Source organism: Colobus angolensis, unplaced genomic scaffold, assembly GCF_000951035.1.
Source record: "Colobus angolensis palliatus isolate OR3802 unplaced genomic scaffold, Cang.pa_1.0 Scaffold142, whole genome shotgun sequence".
NCBI lineage: Eukaryota > Metazoa > Chordata > Mammalia > Primates > Cercopithecidae > Colobus > Colobus angolensis.
Window position 1 is genome coordinate 3642960 of NW_012114511.1, and position 15278 is coordinate 3658237.

At 41.5% G+C, this 15278-nt stretch overlaps 1 protein-coding gene across 2 annotated transcripts in view; it reads left to right on the forward strand.

Annotated features, from left to right (window-relative positions):
- The first annotated feature begins 4734 nt into the window (after positions 1–4734).
- The window catches only part of KDM3B (lysine (K)-specific demethylase 3B), a 66828-nt gene continuing 56284 nt past the window's right edge, over positions 4735–15278 (forward strand). The window contains exons 1-5 of one of the 2 annotated variants that reach the window (XM_011935301.1): positions 4735–4903; positions 7451–7564; positions 9752–9857; positions 11557–11681; positions 12959–13033. Coding sequence is in view for 1 of the 2 variants with exons in the window: in XM_011935300.1 (XP_011790690.1) it covers positions 9752–9857; positions 11557–11681; positions 12959–13033 (306 nt within the window). In the remaining variant the exon portion in view is untranslated. The remainder of the gene's footprint in view (positions 4904–7450; positions 7565–9751; positions 9858–11556; positions 11682–12958; positions 13034–15278) is intronic. The other variant, XM_011935300.1, reaches the window with a different exon arrangement.

The window sequence follows — 15278 nt, forward strand, 5'->3', positions numbered from 1 at the left end:
TTTCACCGTGTTAGCCAGGATGGTTTCAATCTCCTGACCTCGTGATCCACCCGTCTCGGCCTCCCAAAGTGCTGGGATTACAGGCTTGAGCCACCGCGCCCAGCCCCTATGTTGATTTTTAAAGTGGTTGGCAGATTAGAACTATTCATCATGGCACCTAGCCATTGGTTACCATGGAGTCTCAACCTCTGGTTTTCTGAGGACACCTGGTAGAGTACTGTGTCACTCAGGGTCAGATCCAATCTGGGCATTGAACATTCCAGGCTGCTTTTTATGGTTTGCAAGGTCTTGTCTGTCCTCCAGCCATTGTGTCCTCCTGAGATCAGTTCATCTTTGTGATGGCAGCACTTCTTTTCTCTGGTTCAAAATCGAAGGCATTTTTTAATTCTCCTGTACTTCTACGTTCAGCCAGTCATCAACTTTGTGATAGAGCTCTTGGATTCTCGTAAGCAGAAGTCACTTCCTTTCTCATTTTACTACCCCCAACTCTGGGTCGTGTAAGAACACTCCCTACTACTCCCCCACCGTATACACACACACAAAACCTTTTAATGATAGTTGCATGCACATACCCACACCTCCCATTGACAGCTGGATGAAGCCCCAATCTTTTATCCAAGTGTTCAAGGTCTTCCACATCTACTCCTAGCCTTTTTAGCCTTATTTGCTACTGCTTCCTCCCTACAGTGTGTTAAATAGTTCCTGGCCATCCCAGAACTTAACTGGGGCTTTTGTTGTCCTCAGCCTCTATCAGTTCCTCTGCACCTCTGAAGTGATCTTATGCCTCTGAATACCCGTCCTACTTTATTTTACCCTGTTTCTGTTTATCCTGTGACATACTGTTGCCCAAATAGTGCTTTATAATCAACCAAAGTGCTTTAGAATCTGTTCCTTTATTTAATTTTCACAACCAGTCCATGAGGTAAGAAAGATGTGTCATATCACAAAAGAGAAAACTAAGATTTGAGGAGGGAAAAGTAAGTTATCTAGGTTTTGCAAGAGAGTGGAACTGAGACACTAATCCAGGCCTCCTGGAACATGAGCTCCAAGCTTTGTACATTATGCTGCCTTTCTTCGTGCCGGAGTCTGCACTTAAATAATGTAAATTTGAATACATCTCTCTCTTTCCAGTTGCCTGTAAGTTACCTGAAGGCAGGGACTATGTCTTATTCCCCTATAACATGTATGTATGAATGAGCCTATTTATATATTAAATATACTGCAGTTCAATGTTCTATCCTTTTTCTTTGTAAAAATCATTCTTCTTCTCTCTGAGCCTTGCATCTCCATCTTTTTATTAAGTAGAAATGAAGCTTACTTTTTTCATTGCTAATTTCTTTGTTGGAGTATTATAGATAAAGAACTAGAACTTTTATAACGAATTTAACTTTTGGAATAACTTTTCAGCAATGCGCTTCAGTTCACAAGGATTTGTTACCTGTGAAGAGATTAAACCAGTAGCCAGGCTACTGAGCTGTGGTTCCATACTTTTCAAGTGTAAATTTCCTGAATTTTCATATCATTATAATTTTTATGTTGGTTACTTGAGAACACGTATACAAACAAAAAAAGCTATTGTGAATTCAGTAATATTTTTCTTCAAATTTTTTTCACTGTGGTAAAATACACATAAAATTTTATTAACAATTTTTAATAGATTTGAATTTTATTAATTACGTCATCTACATGTATTTGAAAAATGATAGTACATACATATGCAAGACCTCTGACATTCATTCTAGGAAATGCTTGGTGCCCCTAGTACTTACAGATCCTCCTGGTAACTCCGCAGTTGCCAGTTGGGAGTCACGTCTGTGGAGATTCTGATACTGTCCTACATCACTTAGTGTTGCCTTAAGAAGTTTCATGTGAGTTTTTTGTTTGTTTGTTTTGACACAGAATTTCGCTCTTGTTGCCTAGGCTGGAGTGCAATGGCACGATCTCGGCTCACCGCAACCTCCGCCTCCTGGGTTCAAGTGATTCATCTGCCTCAGCCTCCTGAGTAGCTGGGATTATAGGCATGCGCCACCACGCCCAGCTAATTTTGTATTTTTACTGGAGATGGGGTTGCTCCATGTTGGTCAGGCTGGTCTCGAACTCCTGACCTCAGGTTTGATCTGCCCACCTCAGCCTCCCAAAGTGTTGGGCTTCCAGGTGTGAGCCACTGCGCCCGGCCTCACGTGAGAAATTTTATAGAGCCAAGTAGTTGGAGAAGCTTTGCTTCTCTGAGTAATTGCTGTGTGTTTTCCTTGTGGACAACAAGAACTATGCAACTGACTTTGTCTCCATTTTTATATTGGCCTTTGGGAAACTTAAAGCCAAATATGTCACACAGGCTGTGCCCAGTGGCTCACGCCTGTAATCCCAACACTTCGGGAGACCAAGGTGGGTGGATCAGTTGAAGCCAGGAGTTCGAGACCAGCCTGGCCAACATGGCAAAATCCCATCTCTACAAAAAATGTAAAAATTAGCTGGGCGTGGTGGTGCACACCTATAGTCCCAACTACTCGGCAGGCTGTGGCAGAAGAATCGCTTGAACCCAGAAGGCAGAGGTTGCAGTGATCCAAGATCGTGCCAGCCTGGGTGACACAGCAAGACTGTGTCTCAAAAAACAGAAAGTCATAGAATCACAGCAGCTATATAGATCCTTATTTCCTGCTGAGTTTTCCTTTTTTTTTAACTTTGATAGTGACTTCCTGTTGTAGTTTGCTTGACTCTGATTTTAATTTATATTTTATTGTTTTGTTACACGTGTTTCCTAAAAGCCAACAAAAATCCTTAGTTGATGGAGTGGGATATAAATAAATAAATACTCTGGCCCTTTTGTGACCAGCTATATATTAGGCACTGGACATATCTATTATAAATAGTGATAGTTTATATACATATGTAGCTTTTTTTTTGAGATAGAGTTCCGCTCTGTTGCTCAGGCTGGAATGCAGTGGCATAATCTCGGCTCTCTGCAACCTCCACCTCTCATGTTCAAGCAGTTCTCTGCCTCTGCCTCCTGAGTAGCTGGGATTACAGGTGCCCGCCATCACGCCCAGCTAATTTTTGTATTTTTAGTAGAAATAGCATTTCACCATCTTGTCCAGGCTGTACTTGAACTCCTGACTTTGTGATCCACCTGCCTCAGCCTCCCAAAGTTCTGGGATTACAGGCATGAGCCACCGTGCCTGGCCACATATATAGCTTTTGATGCTGTGTTGACTCATCTTCAGAAGTCAGAATTTATGTAGAAAGTCAAAGCTGGGGCCAGCCAGGGTAGCTCGTACCTGTAATCCCAGCACTTTGTGAGGCTGAGGCAGGAAGATTGCTTGGCTCCAGGAGTTCAAGACCAGCCTGGGCAACATAGTGAGACCCTGTCTCTGCAAATAATCAAAAATTAGCTGGACATGGTAGTGTGCGCCTATAGTCTCAGCTACCCAGGAGGCTGAGGGAGAACTGCTTGAGCCTAGGAAGTCAAGGCTGTAGTGAGCCGTGATTGTGCCACACAGCAGTCAGTTTGGGCAACAAAGTAAGACTCTGTCTCAAAAAAAAAAAAAAAAATAGTCAAATCTAAGCATAGTATTTATTAGACAAATGTAGCTTCATTTAATGTAATCTGCTTTCAGAACTGTATAAATACAGTGTCTACTTAAGTATATCTCAACAAGTAGAGTATGTGTTCAGGGGAGAAGGCGGCATCGTAACTATAGCAAGTCTTTGCTAGCCGATGTGAGATTACTGCTGACAGTTGCACTTAAGAATCCACATGCAGCTTTGTGTGGTGGCTCATACCTATAATCCCAGCACTTTGGGACGCCAAGGTAGGAGGATCATTTGAGCCCAGGAGTTCAAGACTGGCCTGGGTAACATAGCAAGACCCTATCTCTACTGAAATAATTAATTTTAATTTAATTTTAAATTTTAAAAAAGGCTGGGCCCAGTGACTCACACCTGTAATCCCAGACTTTGTGAGGCCGAGGTGGGCAGATCCCTTGTTCAGAAGTTCAAGACCAGCCTGGGCAACATGGTGAAACTGTGTCTCTACAAAAAATAAGCTGGGCATGATGGCATATGCTAGTAGTTCTAGCTACTTGGGGGACTGAGGCAGGAGGATCATTTGAGCCCAGGATGCAGAGGTTGCAGTGAGCTGAGATCACGCCATTTCACTGCAGCTTGGGCGACAGAGTGAGGCCCTGTCTCAATCAATCAATCAATAGAATCCACACACAGGAATGGGAGAACGATGTTTTTCAGCATTTTATCTTTTTGAATTTTTGCCATATACATACATCACCTATTGAAAAAATAATTAAAGTTCACAGTCAATTGCAATAGAAGTATTAAAAATTTCTTCCCATTGGATTATGAGCTTTTTGAGACCAAGAAGTATGCCAGATTCCTTTCTGTACTCCTGAACTTAGTATAGTATGCCCTCAGCTAGTTTGTGTAGATATGAATTAGAAACTAAGAGTTGTAAATTTCAGTAGGGACATGACTAAAAATTACTGAATGACTGTAAATAGTTCATACCTCCTTAACTCTGTTCCTCCTTTTCAGAATGGGGCTGAGACCAGCTTCCTGGCTCTGAAGATCAGTTTTTATTGACATCCATTAAAAGATCTTAAACACAAGTTAGAATTATTCCTAGTCAGTTGTTCAAAACAGTGGGGTTTATGTTCATTTATAAGTATAGTGTGAGATTTTTCCAAGTGTGACTTCCAAACTGCTTTTTATCTCTTTTTTGCAGATCTTTGTAGAATTTGATGGCTGTAACTGGAAACAACACTCCTGGGTAAAAGTTCATGCTGAAGAAGTTATTGTGCTTCTGCTGGAAGGATCTCTTGTATGGGCACCCCGTGAGGACCCAGTCCTTCTCCAGGGCACTCGAGTCTCCATTGCACAATGGCCAGCCCTGGTGAGTGGCTTTTACTGGGTGGGAACGTATCTGAGCTTTACTCCTATAATGTAACTATGACATGTTACAGAGTATGTATAAGAACTATATACTTTGTCCTTAACATATGTTTATTCTTTTTTTTTTTTTTTTGAGACGGAGTCTCGCTCTGTCGCCCGGGCTGGAGTGCAGTGGCCAGATCTCAGCTCACTACAAGCTCCGCCTCCCGGGTTCCCGCCATTCTCCTGCCTCAGCCTCCCGTGTAGCTGGGACTACAGGCGCCCGCCACCTCGCCCGGCTAGTTTTTTTTGTATTTTTTAGTAGAGACGGGGTTTCACCGTGTTAGCCAGGATGGTCTCGATCTCCTGACCTCGTGATCCACCCGTCTCGGCCTCCCAAAGTGCTGGGATTACAGGCTTGAGCCACCGTGCCCGGCCAACATATGTTTATTCTTAAGTTACTAATGCAAAAATTAGGAGCAGTCTTTTCTCCTTTGTCCTCCAAAATGTTTTATATTAGGTGATATTTGATATGAAAGAATTTTTTTGGCCGGACATGGTGGCTCATGCCTTGTAATCCCAGCACTTTGGGAGACTGAGGCAGAAAGATCACTTAAGCTCAGGAGTTTGAGACCATCCTGGTAACATGCCAAAACCCCATCTCTACAAAAAATACAAAAATTAGCTAGGTCTGGTAACACATGTCTGTGGTCCCAGCTACTTGTGGGGCTGAGGTGGGAGGATGGCTTGAGCCCAGGAGGTTGAGGCCACGGTGAGCCATGATTGTGCCACTGTATCCAGCCTGGGTGACAGAGTGAGACCCCTGTCTCAAAAACAAAAAAAACAACAATGAAAAGAATTTTTTCACCTTTAGTCTTTTCTCAGAGCAAGGTTTTGAAACATTATTTATAACCTTTGAAGTTTTTTTTCAATTATGGAGTGAAATAAAATAGCATTATAAAATTTATTTTATTTTTTTGAGACGGGGTCTGGCTCTGTCACTCAGGCTGGAATGCAGTGGTGCAATCACAGCTCACTGCAACCTCTGACCCTCAGGCTTAAACCATCCTCCCACCTCAGCCTCCCAAGAAGCTGGGACTACAGATGCACAGCACTGCACCCAGCCTAATTTTTGTATTTTTTATAGGGATGGTTGCTCATCATGTTGCCTAGGCTGGTCTTGAACTCCTGGGCTCAAGCAGTCCACCTGCTTCAGCCTCCCAAAGTGCTGGGATTGTAGGCGTGAGCCACTGTGCCTGACTGTGTGTTATAAAATTTAATTGTGAGAGTATCCATTTGTTTCTGTCTGTCCTATTAGCAAAGTATGGGTATAAATGGTAACTTCTAAAAAATCCTAATTCTCATGTGGCTAACCAAATTAAATAAATAATATTCAAAACAATTTTTTAACCTATTGATGGTATATATCATCACTTACTAAACTGTCTTTTCATTTGTTTTTTTTGTTGTTGTTGTTTTGAGACAGAGTCTCACCCTGTCACCCAGGCTGGAGTGCAGTGGCACAATCTAGGCTCACTGCAACCTCCGCCTCCCGGGTTCAAGCGATTCTCCTGCCTCAGCCTCCCAGGTGGCTGGGATTACAGGCGTGCGCCACCATGCCTAGCTAATTTTTGTATTTTTAGTAGAGACAGGGTTTTACCATGTTGTCCAGGCTGGTCTTGAACTTCTAACCTCAGGTGAGTCACTTCGCCCAGCCCTTTCATTTGTTTTTTGTTGTTGTTGTTGTTGTTGTTGAGAAGGAGTTTCATTCTTGTTGCCCACGCTGGAGTGCAATGGCGCTGTCTCGGCTCACTGCAACCCCCGCCTCCTGGGTTCAAGCGATTCTGCTGCCTCAGCCTCCCAAGTAACTGGGATTACAGGGGCACACAACCACAGTGGGCTAATTTTCTATTTTTAGTAGAGACGGAGTTTCACCATGTTGGTCAGGTTGGTCTCAAACTCCGGACCTCAGGTGATCCACCCACCTTGGCCTCCCAAATTGCTGGGATTACAGGCAGAAGCCACTGAGCCCGGCCTCATTTGTTTTTAAGGCCACTTTCCAGTTGAACTTTTAGGAGAAGCTCTTGTATATGTGCATGTGGGGTCTCTTCATGACTTTTTTGTAGGCTGTTTATTTATGAAATGCTAATATGAGTTAACCATGCATATTTATGCCGTTAATTATTTTATAAATTTCACAAAGATTTCAAGAGTTCTAGCGATGATAACAGTATAACTCTTTATTCTGGGAATTTACTGTAATTTAGCTCCCTTGAAACCTGACAAGATTAGCCCTGTCCCTAGGCAGAATTAGGAGAATTTCTGATTCCTCTTGTCCTTTTTAGCCAATAAGAGTACTGAGCTGACTTTCTGCATTAGTTAGCTTCCCATGACTGTTTGAGGGGTAGACACCAGGTTGGGAATGTTTCCAAGGACTTATGCTTTAGCTTATCAGTATTTACTGGGGTGAAAGATATAATAATTCTTTCTTTGAAGTTAGAGATTTGTTTGAATTGCTATTTTTTTTATTCCCAAATTCTAATCAATTTCTTGTCATTGTACTTCACAGACTTTTACTCCCCTTGTAGATAAACTGGGTTTGGGTTCTGTGGTTCCAGTGGAATATCTTCTGGATCGAGAGCTTCGGTTCCTGTCAGATGCCAATGGGCTGCATCTGTTTCAGGTATTTAACACTTGCTCTAGCCTTGAGCCTATTTTTTTCTCATTGCTAATTTCTTTGTTGATATAAATGTAGGCGTTTCCCCTTTTGCTAGGTGGGAACATATTAGCGTTTCTTATATTACTTCCTCCAATAAATATGCTGTGCCTTTATTTATTTATTTACTTATTTTTTTGAGACAGAGTTTTGCTCTTGTTGCCCAGGCTGGAGTGCGATGGCATGATCTTGGCTTGCTGAAACCTCTGCCTCCTGGATTCAAGCATTTATCCTGCCTCAGCCTCCCAAGTAGCTGGGATTAGAGGCATGTGCCACCAAACCCAGATAATTTTTGTATTATTAGTAGAGATAGGGTTTCACCATGTTGGTCAGGCTGGTCTCGAACTCTTGACTTCAGGCGATCCACCTGCCTTGGCCTTCCCAAAATGCTGGGATTACAGGCGTGAGCCACTGCGCCTGGTATTTTAAAATGTTTGTTTATTTATTTGTTTATTTATATAAATAGTCACCTAGGAGACAGTCACCTAGGTTAGAGTGCAGTGGCTTGATCTCATCTTACTGCAACCTCCACCTCCCAGTTTCAACTGATTCTTGTGCCTCATCCTCCCAACTAGCTTGGGATCAAAGGCACATGCTATTACACCTGGCTAATTTTTATAGTCTTAGTAGAGACAGGGTTTTGCCATGTTGCCCAGGCTGATCTCAAACTCCTGGCCTCAAGTGATCCACCCACCTTGCTCTCCCAAAGTGCTGGGATTACAGGTGTGAGCCACTGTACCCAATCTCCCTGTGCATTTTAAAGTTTTTCTGCTCCCTTGAAAAGTACTTCTGGTGGCTGAGGCTTCTTTCTTCTTCTACACGGCTCTACCCTACCCTAAAACCACCCAAGACTTAAGACCACAATTCTGAGTCTCTTCAGAAGAGGTGGTTTTGGCCGGGTGCGGTGGCTAACACCTGTAATCCCAGCACTTTGGGAGGCCCAGACAGGCGGATCACGAGGTCAGGAGATCAAGACCATATTGGCTAACACAGTGAAACCCCATCTCTACTAAAAATACAAAAAAATTAGCCAGGCGTGGTGGTGGGCACCTGTAGTCCCAGCTACTTGGGAGGCTGAGGCAGGAGAATGGCGTGAACCCGGGAGGCAGAGCTTGCAGGGAGCCAAGATAGTGCCATTGCACTCCAGCCTGGGCGACTGGGCAACTGGGCAACTGGGCAAGACTGTCTCAGAAAAAAAAAAAAAAAAGGAAGAGGTGGCTTCTCTGAGGTGGCTGTTTCTGTAACTTGAGTCCAAGGGGGCCTATTCATTATTGACATCCAGGAGTTTGGACTGGTTCCAAGCAGCATGAAGGATCATAGTTACAAAGAAAAGGGACTAGTTAATAGTTAAAACAAACCAGTGTCTGAGTTATAGTTTCAGAATTTAGGAAAATACATTTATTTCTGACTTGTAAGGGTTGCTGTCTGCAGGAAGAAAATTAGGTGACTCTAAGAGTTTTACTGTCTTACTAAGACAGACAAGAGCAGTTATTTCCTAAACTGTCTTCCGTGAGATGTTAATGGTGATTTCTTTGTTGATATGTCTTCCCCGCTCATTAGGCCTCATTCCGTCTCAGCAACCTTGCTTTATTCATATTTATAATCTTAGTACTTTATGAGATAGCACTTGGTAAATTTTGGATAAATACTGAAATAAGCAAAAAGATGTACAAGAAATAAAATGTTTTGTGGTCAAATAAGTATGGGAAACACTGGCCTAAAGAAGTTTCTTTCCTGTATGACTTCTCAGAGCCTTTAATAGGCTATTGTATGTAGAAAGATATATAATGTTTCCTAATCCTAATTGATCGTAGCATTTTTAATTTTTGCGAAACATTTCATGAGACTAGAGTTCTCTTTTTTTTGTTGTTCAAGAGACAGGGTCTTATTCTGCCATCTAGGCTGGAATGCAATGGCCCTGCAATAGCTCACTGCAGCCTCAAAACTCCTGGGTTCAAGCGATCCTCCTGCCTTGGCCTCCAAAAGTACTGAGATTACAGGCATGATCACCACACCTAGCCTGAGACTAAGGTTCTGTAGATACTGTTTGGCAAATGTTGATATGTGGCTCCTTAGGATATGATTTTTCTCAGCTGATTAGATGTTTGCTATTCATTTTAACATTCAGTTGTTTTCTTCTTTTATCTTTACCAGATGGGAACAGATAGCCAAAACCAGATTCTTTTGGAACATGCTGCACTGAGAGAAACAGTTAATGCTTTGATCAGTGACCAAAAGCTACAGGAGATATTCAGCCGAGGTAAGAACAGATAGTCTTCTGTCCCTGAACTCTGATTCAGGTGAATGATCACTGTTGAGTGATAGTATGGGATACCACGCAACCTTAAACATTTGTACTTATCTTCTTTTTGTGGGCAGAGTCAGATGCCACATGAAGGATAATAATTATTATTTATTCAAAAGCAATAAAAATAAAGAGTATCTCCAGTTAGCTGGATCTCTAGAATAGAGATCTCATTCTCTCTCCATCACTCGTCTTATGGAGGTGTCTGTAACAGAGGTGAGACTCTGTGTTATTCTGTCTAAGGTCCATCCATCCCCTTAAAGATGCTCTTAGAGCAAAAACAGGATCTCATTCAGACCAGTGTTTCTGGTTCATTCTGCATTTCATAATATACAGTTTTATTGTGAATTGAGTTTTAGTTTTTTTTAATTTCTTAAATATTACCATGTACTAGACAGCGTTAAGGCATTGGGGATATAGCAATGAATTAGAAAATCTTTGCTTTTTTAAGTTACAATCTACAAGTTTCTCAAGAACTAAAAACTTAACACCAACAAATAACTTAGAGTGCAAAGTATAATGTGTCCACAGACCCATTCACGTTAAAAGCATGTTGTTTTTAAGAATGAAAAAAATTACTAGCTTTCAAGTTCAGATACAAGTTTTGCCCAAGATTCTACACAAAAGGTGTAAACTATTGGCTTCATTTATGTTATACATTCACTCCCCTTCCTTTCTTAATCTCATAATAATCATTATTTTCAGGGAAATAGTTTCCTTGTTTCACTTTTGTCAAAATAAATCGAAACAGGTAAAGGTAGAAAAACTGACCTATTGGGGAAGGAAGGTGTCAGGATAAAATGATGTTAAATAATCAAGGAAAAGTAACAGTGGAAGAAAGAATATGAGGAAAATTGGTAGCAGAAAAGAAAATTGAGTGGACAGAAGGAAAGGTAGGACATAGAAAAGTTATGGAATCTAAATTTTAGCTCTGAGAGAGAATAATCTAAAACTGGTAATGATTTAGCTATACAGTCTCAATGAACAAGGATATGGCGGGGGGGTGGGGAACTGTCTTTGGAGGACAGCTTAAATTGCAGGGTAACATTACCTGCTGATAAAGTAATATATTTGAAACTCTGTGTTCCTAGGAAGACAGGTGCTATATATTTGTTCAGCCTATTATTAGTGCAAAAGGCTGGAAACGTCGTAAATTGAACTCTCCACCCACTGTTATTGAAACTCAGATACCAGAATGTAAACGGCCATATATGACATAACATAACGTAACATAACATAACAGCACATTCAACTTAGTGGCCTCCCACTTTTTTCATGTACATATAGTTAGGTACATGTCAGGTATCTAACTACATTTTCATACTACCATAGTTTTTTATTTGAAGTTTCCTTTCCCTTCCTATAATACTTTCAGAACTGGAAGATTGAGGCAAGGGGGAATTGGAGGGCTGGGAAAGTCTAAGGAATTTGTGAATAAATGAAGAATTTACAAAGACCACTGGAAGAAACCATTAAGGTTTTGTTTTTAAATTGCTGAGTATGGTAAATCTGGAATTGCTCATTTGTTCAATTCTATGAAAGGGGACCAAAAGTGCCAAATATTTACATTACCTAATTTTCCTTTGACTTTTAGAAACAATTATGAAATATAGCTTAGCCAAAAATATTCAATACTGACTGATCTCCCTTTTAGGTCCCTACAGTGTTCAAGGTCACAGGGTCAAGGTATATCAGCCAGAGGGGGAAGAAGGGTGGCTCTATGGTGTTGTGAGCCATCAAGACTCCATCACTCGTCTTATGGAGGTGTCTGTAACCGAGGTGAGACTCTGCGTTATTCTGTCTAAGGTCCGTCCATCCCCTTAAAAAGGATGGTTTAGATAGGTGAGCACTTCATTATGTGTAAGATGACTTGGGTCCCATCCCTGACTCTCACATAATAGTTGTGTAACCCCTAGAAAGGCTATTGAACTTTCTTAACTTCACTGTTCTCATCTATAAACTAGAGGTAAATATGTAAACCCCCACTGAGCATTTTTGTATATAAATGTAAAGATCTGTCTCATCCTTTAAAATAGATGCATTCTTTTCCACTACATGGATATATCATGACTAATCTAAAATTGATAGACATTTAAATCATTGCCAGTATTTTCACTAATACATGTAATATCACAGTGAACATCCTTGAACATCTTTTTACATTATTTATTGGAATAAATTTGTATGTATAATTACTAGATCAAAGAATATGCACAATAAATTTGACATTTTCTATCAAATTGCCCCCCTACAGGGTTTTTATTCTCTAATAGTAAAATGATTCTTTTTTCTTTTTTAAACAGAGTCTCACTGTGTTCCCCAGGCTGGTCTCGAACTCCTGGTCATCCTGCCTCAGCCTTCCAAAGTGCTGGGGTTACAGGCATGATCTACTATGCCTGGCCTGGAGTGATTGTTTTTTTGTTTTGTTTTGAGATAGAATTTTGCTCTTGTTGCCCAAGCTGGAGTGCGGTGGCACGATCTCGGCTCACTGCAACCTCCGCCTCCCAGGTTCAAGCGAATCTCCTGCCTCAGCCTCCCGAGTCACCGAGATTACAGTCATGCCACCACACCCGGCTAATTTTTTGTATTTTTAGTAGAAACGGGGTTTCACCATGTTGGCCAGGCTGGTCTTGAACTGCTGACCTCAGGTGATCCACCCACCTTGGCCTCCCAAAATGCTGAGATTATAGGCGTGAACCACTGCACCCAACCCTAGAGTGATTCTTTTAATGATTATTGATTCTGAAGGTTTTTTGTTTCATACTATACAGAATAGGATGGTTTTAGAGATACAGGATTCAAAATTAACATCGCTAGAAGACACACTTGGGCATGAATTCACTTCTTTCATTCATTTGCTTAACAAATATTTCAATGCTTACCATGTTCTAACCTGTTGTAGCAGTAAATGAGACAGTAGAGATCTCTGCTCTCATGGAGCTTTCATTCTAGTAGGTGAATCAAAACAATAAAGAGATAATTACATCGATTAGGAAATTACATAATTATGTCTTTGTGGACAAGGCATTAAACATCTTTTTCCCATCCTACTGTAGAGTGGTGAGATCAAGTCGGTAGATCCCAGACTAATCCATGTGATGCTGATGGATAATTCAACGCCTCAAAACGAGGTATAGTAATGCACTGCGTTCCTGAGCAGACTCATGAGCTTGCATTATCTTGCTGTATGTAGATCTCTTATATATGTGTTTTCCATGGATGCCCTTTGAGTTGTTCAGCTTTCGCCACTTTTCATTTTTTTGCTGTCTTCACAGTCTGTCTAATTAAGGGGGGATGTTCTCAAGAAAGAGACCTAGTTTGAGCGAACCCTTTTAATCATGACTATGTTCCCTAGTTCTTTTAAAATGCAAGGCTGGTTTCTTCCTATATTCTGTCAGGACAGGTATACTTGAAAGATATAGTAGTCAGTTAAAAGTGCAATAAGCAGTAGTAATACTCGTGATCTACCAAGTAACAAGAAATGAAGGATAAACTACGTCCACTTTTGTTTTTTTTTCCCCATTCGGTGGCAGGGAGCTCCAAGGGAGTCTGAAATTCTGTATTCCCGAGTAGAATCAATTCAAGCTGGTACCTAGTTCAGTGCTCAGCACACAGTGAATTGGTTACTGCATAATTGTTATGAGCCAGCCCAACTCTTGGTTTATTCAGAATTAATATAGCCCAAAAAAAGATACACTGACGATCTCTGGGCCAGGCGCAGTAGCTCACACATGTAATCCCAGCACTTTGGGAGGCCAAGGCAGGTGGATCACTTGAGGTCAGGAGTTCAAGACCAGCCTGGCCAACATGGTGAAACTCTGTCTCTAAAAACTACAAAAAAAAAAATTAGCCAGACATGTTGGTGGGTGTCTGTAATCCCAGCTCCTTGGGAGGCTGAGGTGGGAGAATCGCTAGAACCTTAGCTGGAGGTTGAAATGAGCCAAGATCGCACCATTGCACTCCAGCCTGGGTGATAGAGCAAGACTCTGTCTCAAAAAAAAGAGAAAAATCTCTGCCTGAACCAATTAAGTAATTCTGTGTGAATTTCCTTCAGTTGACCAGCTATCCACATATTCCTCACAGTATCTTAGCACCTCTGTAAATATTGCTGTCTTTACCACTCCTGCTAAGTATATAGTCTTTCTTCATCTTTATCCAGTCATTCTTGACTTCCTAAAACAAGATCAGAATAGGAAAAGAAAAAAAATTTTTTTTTGAGACAGGGTCTCGCTATCTTGCCCAGTCTGGTCTCAAACTCCCACCTAAGCCTCCCAAAGTGCTGGGATGACAGGCATGAGCCACCGTACCTGGCCAGGGTTAAATTTAAAAACTGTTTACTACATGTAATATTACCACAAATAGGGTAAGTCTCCTGACTGTGTTTGCATGGCCGAAAACACCTGCTACTTTGATCATGTATTGGTCCCCTTTTTTGTTCCTTTCCTTATTTCATTCCTTCATTAAGCACATATTGTATGCCAGGTACTGTTCAGCTGGTTAAATATAACTGGGGAGTACTGGTCTCAATGTTATAGGCTGCTTACTCACATATGAGTAGCTCACTGTAAGTAGGACTTACATATAAGTTGTTTAGGGACTGGTAGGTTTCTGTGAGCCAGGCTCTGCAAGTTGACTGGATGACTTATAGGTGGGATGTTTGGTTTGTGTTTGTTTGTTTGTTTGTTTTTGAGACAGAGTGTTGCTATGTCGCCCAGGCTGGAGTGCAGTGGGGCTATCTTGGCTCTCTGCAAGCTCCGCCTCCCGGGTTCAAGCGATTCTTCTGTCTCAGCCTCCCGAATAGCTGGGACTACAGGCGCGCACCACCATGCCCACCTAATTTTTGTATTTTTAGTAGAGACAGGGTTTCACCATATTGACCAGGCTGATCTCAAACTCCTGACCTCATGATCTGCCCACCTTGGCCCCCCAAAGTTCTGGGTGTACAGGCGTGAGCCACCACACCAAGCGATCTTTGGTTTTTAGCAGCAGATGTTGGTTCTTACTTTTTTGGTATTAGCATGATATTACTGTTTTCTTTGCTAGCAAAGTCCAATTTTTTTTATAGTTCTGCCAAGTTTTATAGTAACCTTTTTTAGAGATCCGTGATCACCTCATCTCCTTTAAGTATGGGTGAATGAACAAGAAAGAACAGAGTTCACTGATTGTGATTTACATCAGTGAAAACTAGGTGGTGACAGAGATTGAAGAAAGAATTTAAAAGCTTTTAAAAATCAAAAGAGGCCGGGGGGGGTGCAGTGGCTCAAGCCTGTAATCCCAGCACTTTGGGAGGCCGAGATGGGCGGATCACGAGGTCAGGAGATCGAGACCACCCTGGCTAACATGTTCATAGGACCAACTTTGTAAACAAACCAATTA